This window comes from Melospiza georgiana, chromosome 29 (genome assembly GCF_028018845.1).
Source record: "Melospiza georgiana isolate bMelGeo1 chromosome 29, bMelGeo1.pri, whole genome shotgun sequence".
NCBI classification, from domain to species: Eukaryota; Metazoa; Chordata; class Aves; order Passeriformes; family Passerellidae; genus Melospiza; species Melospiza georgiana.
This window is the reverse complement of record NC_080458.1, coordinates 1111340-1122670: the sequence shown is the minus strand read 5'-3', so window position 1 is coordinate 1122670 and position 11331 is coordinate 1111340. Positions and strand designations below refer to the sequence as shown.

Below are 11331 nucleotides of genomic sequence, written 5' to 3'. Positions count from 1 at the left end.
TCAGGGCTGTTTGTGGGGCACTGGGATGTGAGGGGCAGCAAGGACAAATGCCATAAACCTGTGTGACACTCCAGATCTTCATGGAACCAAGGGGCCAGTGGGATACTGTGGGAAGTTGTGGGACCAAGGGGATCATTGTGGCACTGCTGGGGCCCATGGAACCAAGGGGCCAGTGTGACACTCTGGGGCCTCATGGAAACAAGAGGCCATTGTGAGCCTGCTGGGCTGTAACACCCCAGAATGCTGAAATGCTGGGGGTAACCAACGGTTCCTTTCCTTGACTTTGGGTCACAGGAGAAACACCAACCAGATATTCTCAACATGGGCAGATGCAAAGAATATTCTTGGTAGGAAGGGACCCACAAGGATCATCAAGTCCAGCTCTTAAGTGAATGGCCCACACAGGTATTGAACCCACAGCCTTGGTGATACCAGCACCATGCTCTGACCAACTGAGCTAAGAGGTCAAAATGACAAAAAATTTTACTGGCAAAATACAGGCAGTCAAGGAACTATGGCAAATGTTTTAATACAACATCCACTTCAACATAAACCTCTTATCATAGCATTAATTTCATTGCCTTAGTCCATTTCACCTGAAAACTGTTAACCCTTAAGATATTAAGTTACACAAAAATGTTCCATGTAAGTAGGATTAGAAGGAGAAGAAATAAAGAACAAGAGAAAGACAGAAGATCTATAGAAAGACGCGCACATAGGTACCAACCACTCAGGTTCCAGCCTCAATAACAAAGGAACCGCAGGAGAAGCCAGGGCCCAGACCCTGGGCTGGCCTCGTGCTCCAGCTTTTAACACCCCAGGCCCTCATGGGTCCGCCCCTGGGATGGGACTGCCAGTTGCTTCTCCAATCAGAGCCAGGGTAGAGCCCGCTGGTGGTGTGTGATTGATTGACAGCTGGACCAATCAGAAGTGGGTCAGGATAGCACCCCCCCCCCCCCCCCCCCCCGCTGTGTGATTGACAGCTCTGCCAGGCCAGGGGCTCTGTCCCACCATAAACCAAGGCCTGACCTGGCCCTGGCCCCACACGGGCATTCTGAGCATCCTAAGGTGTCTCGGGACATAGATCTCATCCAGCCTCTGACAGTGTCACCATGACCCCTTAGTTCCATGAGGTTCTGTAGTGTCACTGTGGTGTCCTTGGACCCGCATTGTGACAACTGACCCATGGTTCCATGAGGTTCCATAGTGTCACTGTGGTCGCTGTCAGAGACTGGATGAGATCGATGTCCCAAGACATCCACAGGCCGAGCACTCAGACATTTCTCAGTGACTTACTCAGCCGTCCTATCTCTCTTTTCCCCCGGGGGCCCCTCAATACATACTGTACCCACCGATGCCAGCAGGTCCTTGTCTGTCCTTGCAGGAGGCAAGCTCAGACAAGCAGAACCCCTCCAGGAAAATCCTGGGGCGCGCCTTGGAGGTCCGTCTTTCCCCTCTGCCCCTGTGGGGACAGAGAAGTACCATCTGAGGTGCCAAAATATTTTGCGGAGATATAGCCAAAAACTCCACAACTTTGTGGAAGTTGTAAAGCCGGTATGTTTATTATTACAGCGCTGGACACATGCAGAGATTATGCTCCTTAAAAGGCATGCATACCTCTGGGAACTTCAGGTCCCTTTTTGTCCCCCTCTCATATACATATGCATACAATTTCACAAGAGGATAATACATATTCATTTTTACTAATTTTGCGTGACATTTGCTACTGGTTTTTCTTTTTATCAGAAAGAATTCCTAGGTCAGGTTGACTTGCTCTCACAGCAGTCTCTGTCTCTATCATCCTCTGTCTCCCCCCCCCCCCCTTATCTCTGTCCTTCATTGAGCAACTTCACTGAGCCTAGGTTCTGCAGTCAGGCTAAATAGCTATGGTTTCTAACCATAGACTCAAATCAAAAATGTACATTTCACCTAAATCAAAATGAATTTCTACCCTGGAAAATTTCCACTTTGTCTCACACTACAGAACCTCATGGAACCAAGTGTCAGTTGTGACAATGGAAATCCAAGGAAACTATGTTGTGAGTATGGAACCTTATGGAATCAAGGAGACCATTGTGCAACTCAGAGGCCCTATAGAAGCAAGAGTCAATGATTAAACAGTGGGGCCCATATAAAAAGGAGCCATTGTGACACAGAGGGGCTGCAGGAAGCCAAAGGACCCTTGTGATTCTGTGGGGGCTCATGAAACCAAGAAGCCATTGTGACATTGCAAGACTTCATGGAATCAGAGAACACTGTGTCAGTGTGGGGACCCGTGAAATCAATGGAACATGGAACAGGTCTGCCTAGTTTGGACTCCTGGGGGCTGTCAGGTCCCACTGAATTTGACATGTCAAGGGCTACTTCCCATCTGATTGTGAAGCACTGGGGCTCTGTGCTTTCCTTCCTATGGGAAAGAACTCTTTTTCTTGTCTAGTCACCCATGGCCAAAACTGAGATTCTGCATCTAAAATTCTCTGTATCCAAAGGTTACTCCTAGACAAAATCTGCCCATACAGTCAAGTCTGGTTAGACTTGGCCTCTGGTGACTGCCTCTCATCTGCCCCTGCAACACTGGGGCTCACTTGTTTCCTTCCTATGGACACCATTGTGACACTGCAGGGTGTTGTGGAACCGATGGGCCATGGTGACACTGCAGGCCCTTGTGGAACCTGTTACACTGTAGGAACTTGTGGAACCAAGAGGAACATTTTGACCCTGCAGGGTACCATGAAACCAAGGGGACACCGTGACACTGTGAGGCCTCGTGGAATCAAGAACATCCCTGTGGCTCTGTTGGGCCGCATGGTCCCAAGGGGCCGGTGTGAAGCAGCAGGGCTTTGTGGAACCAAGAGGCCATTGCTGCATTTAAGGGCCTGGTGGAGCCAAAGGGCTGTTGTGATCCTGCTGGGCACTGTGGATCCATGGAGAGCATTGTGGCCTTGCAAGGCCCCTTGGAATTGTGGAGGCCCTTGTGACACTGTGGGGCCCCATGGAACGAAAGGGCCATTGTGACCCTGCAGGGCCTCATGGAAGCACGGGGCCATTGTGACACTGTGGGAATTTGTGGAACCAAGAGGATCATTTTTGCACTACTGGGCCCCGATGGAACCAAGGGCCATGATGACACAGAGGGGCTTCATGGAACCCAAAGACCATTAGGACACTGTGGGGAATTGTGCAGCTATGGAGACCATTAAGATCCTTGTGCAACCATTAAGGACTTTTGTAACTAAGGGGACATTATGACACCTTAGGGCATCATGGAAGCAAGGAGCCATTGTGACACTGCAGGGCCCTCTGGAACCAAGGGAATACAAAATTGATATGGCTGCCTTAGTCTCCCAGGGGTCACCTGACAGGTCTGGCTGACCTTGGAATGTGGAAAACCACTCCCATCCGCCTCTGAAACACTGGGGCTCTGGGCTTTCCTTTTTATGGAAAAGAACTGTCCATCTTTTCCAGGTATCTGTGGCCAAAATTTGGATTCTACCTCCAAATTTCTTATATCCAAGGATTGCTGCCAGATAAAAGCTGCCAGGACAGACAAGTCTTGTTGGTCTTTGACTCCAGAGTGCCAGAACTCATCTGTTTTCCAAGCACTGGAAACAGCTCTGTGCTTTGCTTTGTATGGAAAAAATCATCTTTCTCCAGGCACAAATGTCTTCAATTAGGATTCCGCATTCGTAATTTTGAATATCCAAGGGTTGTGCCAAGCAAACCTTCCAGGACAGACAGGTCAGGCTTACTTTAACCTCTGGTGGTTGCTGTTCATCAGATCCTGAAATATGGGGGCTCCGTGCTTTCCTTCCTATGGAGACCAATGTGACACTTGGGAGTCCTGTGAAATGAAGGGGCCATTGTGACACTGCAGAGCACCATGGATCCAAGGGACCATTGTGACACTGTGGAGCCTCATGGAACCAAGGACATCATTGTGGCTGTTGAGCCACATGGTCCCAAGGGGCCAGTGCACAGCTGTGGTGTGGTAATTAGCCCAGCTGAAACTCAGAGTCAGCCAGATTTTACTTCAGAAGAACTGGGTGTGAGTTTCAAGCCCTGGGAATTATTTGTTTTACTTAGGGTGAGCTTGAGCGTTCTCCCATAAGCCTTTAATATTGCTATGCTAACTTGTCCAAGTTCTATTCCCCTATTGGTTACTGGTTTTCCTATATGGTTATTGTTCTAGAGTGTTCTATCCACAAGTGTACATGTTGTAGGTTCCCCTTTGTCTCAGGTCTTTGGATCCTGCCCCTCATACTCTTCTCGACTTCTCCATGTTTATTGTTTTTTACCCTGTTAATAAAGTTCCTTTAAAACAACTCCATTGATCCTGCCCCTTTTCATTTTTGCCACCCTCACCCTGAAGTCAGGGAACCAGAGAGGTTTGTCACAGCCACCTTCACTGCGACATTTGGCACCCAAAGAGTGACCCTGACATTCACGGCTCCCTGTGTCAGTCACGTCAGCTGGGGTTAGCTGATGGATAGGCCAGTGCTCCCTGGGATTTTGGATCGTGCCGGGCCCAGCAGATTCATCATTGCTTCAAGGGACCTTGCCCAGGATCTGCCGGGGTAACGATGATTTCAGCTGCATAGGATTACAGGTGGGTTTGGGGAAATGCAAGACATTTATTGCCCATTTTGCCACTGTGTTTTTACAATATGAACCCACGTCCCATAATTGATTTGCGTAGTTCCGGTGGCTCTTCCCCATAAGGCAGAGAAAGAGAAAAATGGGCAGCCAGATGTCCAAAGTAGAAAGGAGCATATATGGATGCTTTAATTTTCACTGATCATGATATAATATTTTAAAAGAAGAAATTAAAATCAATCATGAGATGGATCATTAAAAACTTTCCAGACACCTCTGCTGATGAAGTCCATACTACTGAATTTTGGGACTCAGTAGGAGTTAAATTGTACAAAGTTTCAATCAAAAGGGACCCCATTGAACCCCACATGCTCCCGATCTTCCACACCACCCTTGACCAGCAATAGTGTGTTGAAAACTCAATCAGTTGGTCACTCCTAACTCAGGACCTCCCCCCAAACCTGCCTTTCTCAGACCTTCCACGATGGTCCAAGATGGTAATGGCCACGCAGTCTAGGAGCATCATACCCTGGAGAGTTAAGATGGAAGGAGCCTGAATGTGGCTCAGGAGCCCGACCATCCTCCTCCATCCTGGCTCCTCCACTTCCTGCTGCCACAGCCTTCTCTTCCGCCCTGAACAAACCTCCACACTCCACCCCCAAAACTTCAGGTGATGCCCCATTTTCAATCATTCCACCTTCACCCTGGTCCATGCCTGCAGAACTCCACCCCGGAAGTCCGCAATCCTAAATCAAGGCCCTTCCTCCCCAACACCTGACAAAATGGCAGTGCCCTTTGCCTCACTCTCCATCAACAATATACCCCCATGGTCAGATACTAAGCCCAACTGTCACACTATTTCTAATACAAATGTTTCTGCTCTGAGTTATTCTTCCTCTCCAGAAGACAGTATGGATTCCCCAGAGCCACCTTTCCTCTCAACCCCAGAAGATCCCCAGGAAAGGATCCAGAAAGAAGCAGTTAAGGAAGGAGACTGGCAAATAATCTTGAAACCCCTCATTGCCCCAGGATGTCATAAAAGAAGGGGGCAGAATCCCAGGTATCAGCCATTGGTTTACAGGGAAATCAAGGATCTGTGTAGGGCAGCTAAAGATCATAGGAAACACTTACCTTGTTTTAATGGCCTAATGACGGCCATGTTTAGAGCACATGTCTTAACCCCCTATGATTTAACATATATTATGACCATGTTCTTGTCACCTACAGAATACACCCTATGGGAAGGGGGATGGAAGTGTGAACTAAATCAATTAATAGCAGACTATGCTAATAATGAGGTAAGGGCAGAATTGACAATCAACCATCTAGCTGGAGAAGGACAACACAGCCTACCAGATGACCAAGCAGCAGGTATCCCCAGTATTGAATGATATCAAAGAGATGGCTTTGAAAGCTTTAATCCAGGTATGGGATGGTAGCACCCCCAGTTTGGACTGCCATGGGTGGCTGCAGCTAAAGCTTTAGGACAATTAGACCATCTTGGGTGCCTGTTAAGTAAGCAAACCAATGCTACCTCCCTCACATTGAGTGGTCTGCTCTCAGACATAGAGACCATCAGACATGCCACCTTGCAGAACAGCGATAGAGTTTTTACTCTGGACACATGGGCATGGCTGTTTAGACTCTGAGAGCATGTATTTTATGACCCTCTCCAGCCACAGCGAGTCAATCCACAACAGCATTAAGGTACTGAAGGGTCCAAGAATCTTCAAATGGAAAACAAAGACTGGGTCAATAAACTCTTCCAGTCCAAAGGACTAAAGGGTTAGATGATATCTAGCTAAAACAGGACTATTAATTCTCTTAGTTGTTGTTGTATTGCTAATTGTCGCATATTTGTTTGGATGCTTTTAGAAAGTCTTACAAAATTCTTTCAGTTCCATCTTTGTTGTAAAACAGAAAGGGGGAAGATAGCCAACACAGGCTCCTCATGGACTCCTTGTAGGAGAGAACTAGAGGTCAGGATGGCACAAAAACCTCTCAAAGACTGGGAAGGAAACACCTTAAAAGTACCTAAAAGTATTCTTAAATCCATAAACTACCTTAAAAACCTTGAGTATCTCAAGGCATTAATGGGCACCACTGAGTGACAATACAAAGCTCTCAAGGGACTTGTTAAAGCAGATAATTGGGGCTGTGATTGCACAAACCTCTCACAGAGTCTGTGAGAAAAACCAGAGTCTGTGTCAAAATGGAAACACCAAGTACCTTAAAATAACTGAAGTACCTTGAAGTAGCAATGAGCCCCACTGAGTGTTGTTACTGACAAAGCCTCTCCAGAGACTAATTACAGCAGATAATTGGAGGGCATGATTGCAAAAACATCACAGAAATTCAAAGCAAAAGACAAACCCAAAGTCCTTTGAAAAAGCTGCAGCCCCTGCAGGGAGCATGAAGGAGCCCCCAGAGCCATTCCTGAGCAAGGGTCCCCAGGGACTCCTTCCAGCAGATCTTCGAGGCCACTGGGATGTGGGCTAGGGGGGATGCTGAGGGCAGGATAAGGGGCTGACAGTGCCCAGCCTGGCTGGGGCTGTGCCAAGAGGTCCCTGGGCCCCAGGACAAGGTGTCTCCTCCTAGCCCTTGGTGGCACAGACCCTGCTGCTGTGCCCCAGAGCACCAAGACTTGGCTTCTCTTGGTCCCCACCTTGTTGCCTTCTGGTATAAGGCAAGGCAACCTTGTTCTGAGGAACAGCACGGCGACCCACTCTCCAGGGTCGCTCGGGCCAATGAGCATGCAGACACCAATGTGGTGGACGGTCCAAAGGCGTTTATTAACTCTTCTCTTGGGGTTTTATAGTCTAAGGGGGTCTCTACGTCAGAGGGGGTCTGTCTCTACTATCTATGGTTACTAAGGTGTGGAAAGTTGCCAGGGGTGGAAAGTTACCAGGGGTGGAAAGTTACTGGATGTGGAATGGAAAGTTACTGGCTCTACTGTTAGGGGGCTACTTTCTAGGGTAATCTCTTATCTTAGGGGAACAGAGGGTCCTGCCTCTCCGTTACATCGCGTAATCTTCCGAACGCCTGTCCCTATTTACCACACCACCTGTCATCACTGCCTCCAGTTCTCTCCTCAGCCTGAGGCCTGTTGTGTTCTTCAGTGGGACCCATTACAAGTCCAAGAAACTTTGGAGTTGGACTCTGACTTATAGTTCTGGAGAAGTTTCTTCAGCTCCCTCTCAGGGACTGATATACAAGGCCTGAGCACAAAGCCCCAGAGGCTCATTTATGTCCTTGTGCTGTGTCTGTGCTGCTGAGCTGGGCTGGGTTCCTGGCACAGAGGCAGCTCCTGGTAACCAAGAAGAGCTTTAAAACCACATTTCTCTTGATGAGCAGCTCCTGTGCCAGCCCAGCAGGGCTGGGGCACTGCCTGCAGCCACCCAGGGCACAGCACAGAGGCACAGAGATCTTCAATCAGTCCGGGCTGGGAAGGTGCTGAGAAGTGCCTGGGGCACAATCAATGCCAGCCCTTGGCACAGGAACCTCTGGCTGCAGGACAATGCAGCTGCAGCTCCTGGAGACATCTCCTAAAGATGGAACATCCCACTGCCTACAGACCCTGTGAGTACATTCTCTGATTGTCTCTTGTGCAGAGCAGCCAGGGGTGCCCAGGGCTGTCCTGCAGAGCAGGGTCCTGCAGCCCCGGGCGCTGTGCTGGGCAGGGACTCTGCTGCCTTCCAGGGACAGCTCTCAGCCAGCCCTGGGAGCTGCTCCCAGCACTGAGGGACAAGATCTGGGTGCGAGGAGACAGCTGGTCAGGCTTGGGAGTGTTGTCATAGTGTGGGGAGGATGCTGCATTGATGAGCAGTTCTCCCAGCATGACATTTAACTGCAGAACATTTCCAAGTACATTATAAAGGGAGCGCAGGAAGGCAGGGGCTGCATAAAAGGGAAAATCCTGCTTTATTAATCTACTGCACTGTATTGCCTGAATAGAAATTGCATATAGCTATCATCTCTCAGTTCAGGTGGAGAATAAATACAAAAAAAAAATCTTACAGACTTGAATAAACCAGGCAGTGACAGAAATCAGCACAGGGCCTCTCACAGGCAGCATCAGTGTCACTTTTCCAGCTTCCTCAGGGTTGCTCTGACGTTGCCATCAGAGCCTGCAGAGCCAGAGCTGCCCCTGGGCAGTGCCAGAGCTGGGAGGGCACTGCAGGGCAGAGCTGACCCCCAGGGCTGGGCTGGGCTCTGGCAGCACTGGCAGGGCCCAGCACTGGGCACAGGGAATCAGCTGCTGGCAGGGACAGCTCCAGGCAGCAGAGCCCTGGGCAGGCAGTGGGGGGAAGTGCCCCCAGGCTGTGCTGGAATATTTAAAGTCCCTCTCCAAACACAGCTATTGCATGATTACATTTTTTACAGATCTCCACGCCAAGACATTGCAAATGTCCAACAGCAGCTCCATCAGGCACTTCCTCCTCCTGGCATTGGCAGACACGTGGCAGCTGCAGCTCCTGCACTTCTGCCTCTTGCTGGGCATCTCCCTGGCTGCCCTCCTGGGCAACGGCCTCATCATCAGCGCCGTAGCCCGCGGCCACCACCTGCACACGCCCATGTTCCTCTTCCTGCTCAACCTGGCCCTCAGCGACCTGGGCTCCATCTGCACCACTGTCCCTAAAGCCATGCACAATTCCCTCTGGGACACCAGGAACATCTCCTACACCGGATGTGCCACACAGCTCTTTTTCTTTATGTTCTTTATCACAGCAGGGTATTCACTCCTGACCGTCATGTGCTACGACCGCTACGTGTCCATCTGCAAACCCCTGCACTACGGGACCCTCCTGGGCAGCAGAGCTTATGCCCACATGGCAGCAGCTGCCTGGGCCAGTGCCTTTCTCTTTTCGCTGATCCACACAGCCAATACATTTTCCCTGCCCCTGTGCCATGGCAATACCCTGGGCCAGTTCTTCTCTGAAATCCCACAGATCCTCAAGCTCTCCTGCTCCAAATCCCACCTCAGGGAACTGGGACTTCTTGCTCTTAGTGGCTGTTTAGGACTCGGTTTTGTGTTCATTGTTTTCTCCTATGTGCAGATCTTCAGGGCTGTGCTGAGAATCCCCTCTGAGCAGGGACGGCACAAAGCCTTTTCCACCTGCCTCCCTCACCTGGCCGTGGTCTCCCTGTTCATCAGCACTGGCACATTTGCTTACCTGAAGCCCCCCTCCATCTCCTCTCCATCTCTGGACCTGGCCCTGTCAGTTCTGTACTCGGTGGTGCCTCCAGCCCTGAACCCCCTCATCTACAGCCTGAGGAACCAGGAGCTCAAGGCTGCAGTGAGGAGACTGATGACTGGATGGTTTCAGAAACATTAAACTGCTGGCCAGTTTCTGCAAATCACAAGTACAAAAAGTTGTTTTTCATACTTCTTGTTGGTTTCCATTTGGAGGTTCTTTATGTTTGTTTTACTTTTTTCATATTGCCCATCAAAAAATGCCATTTTTTTCTCATTTTGTTTCACATTTTGTTTCTCTCCACCTTTCCTGTGGCCACACACTGTGTCAATGAGGGGCTGCGCTCTTGGTGGCTTTAAATGAACTAAAGGACCTCCCAGCAGAGTTTTCTGCAGAGATGCCCTTTTCTTGTCTTCTCTGGAGCTGCAGTAGCAATGTCTGTGTGCAGAGCTGGGGGCAGATCAGTGCTGGCCCAGCAGCAGCAGCAACGCTTGGTGTTGCCAGTGCTGCTGCCGTGGCCCTGCCCTGCTGCCCTGGTGGCCCTGGTGTTGCTCTAGGGCCTGAGTGTTCTTGGGGCCGGGCACAGCCCTGGGGGGGGGCAGTGCTGGGGCTGCAGTAGGGACAGGCCATGGGCACTGCTGGGGCAGTGCTGATGCCTCAGGCCAGGGCCTGGGGGCTCCAGGCTCCTTGCCCAGGCTCTCCCAAGAACACAGCCAGGCCAATGCTCAGCACAGAAAGGCCCCGTGAGCAGCCCCAGAGTGGTCATGGGCAGGCTGGGGACATACAGCATGGCTGAGGCTCTGCAAGGGCCCTGGGGCAGACGGGAAGGAGCAGCAGAGCAGGGGCTGATCCATCCCCAGTGCACTGGACATCCCAGGGCAGCGTCCCAGAGCGTCCTCATGCAGCTGCCAAAAACATCCCCCCTCTGCAGCCCTCACTTCTCCCCCAGCTCACACAAGTGCCCCATCCTTGCAGGCACAGACACGGCAGCACTGGCTCAGGAGCCCCGGTTTACATTACACAGAGCAGGCAGGAGCATGCCCATGCTGTTGGGGACATGAAGCTGAGGGAGCACAAATGCCATCAGCCCCTGGGGCCAGCAAGGGCTGGGGTACAACAGAGAAACCACTCAGCTTTGTCCTGGCCTCTGCAGTCAGCCAGAAAGGCTGGCCCAGAAACCATCAGTGTCCATCTCAGCCTGGCTGAGTGTGCAGGTGCAGGACTCAGACCAGGCCTTGTGGGGCAGGGCCAGTGCCTGTGCAAGGCATTGCAAACAGGCAAGTGGCCCAGAGAGGAGGCTGCTCTGTGCCCTTGGTGGCATGGACAAAGCAGGGAGGGGGCCAAGGACATTTGTCAGCACCAGCCTCTGTCCCCAGCCCTTGGCAGCCCTGGCTGCTGAGCCCAGCTTTGGCCTGGGTTGAGTTTGGCTGTGGCCCAGTTCCATCCTCCAGCAGGGCTCAAGGCCTGTTCCCAGCCAGGACCAGCCCAGGCCAGCCCCTCTGCTGGCCCAGAAACTGGCAGAGCCCGGGGCAGGGCTGTCTGT

The 11331-nt window shown here is 51.0% G+C and overlaps 1 protein-coding gene across 1 annotated transcript; it reads left to right on the top strand.

Moving 5' to 3' along the window:
• Positions 1-8999: 8999 nt before the first annotated feature.
• LOC131094572 (olfactory receptor 14I1-like) lies at positions 9000-9905 on the top strand (the record flags this gene model as incomplete). Its single annotated transcript, XM_058042231.1, has 1 exon — positions 9000-9905. A coding segment is annotated over exon 1 (906 nt), but the record flags the coding sequence as incomplete, so codon positions are not given.
• Between the last annotated feature and the right edge of the window lie 1426 nt (positions 9906-11331).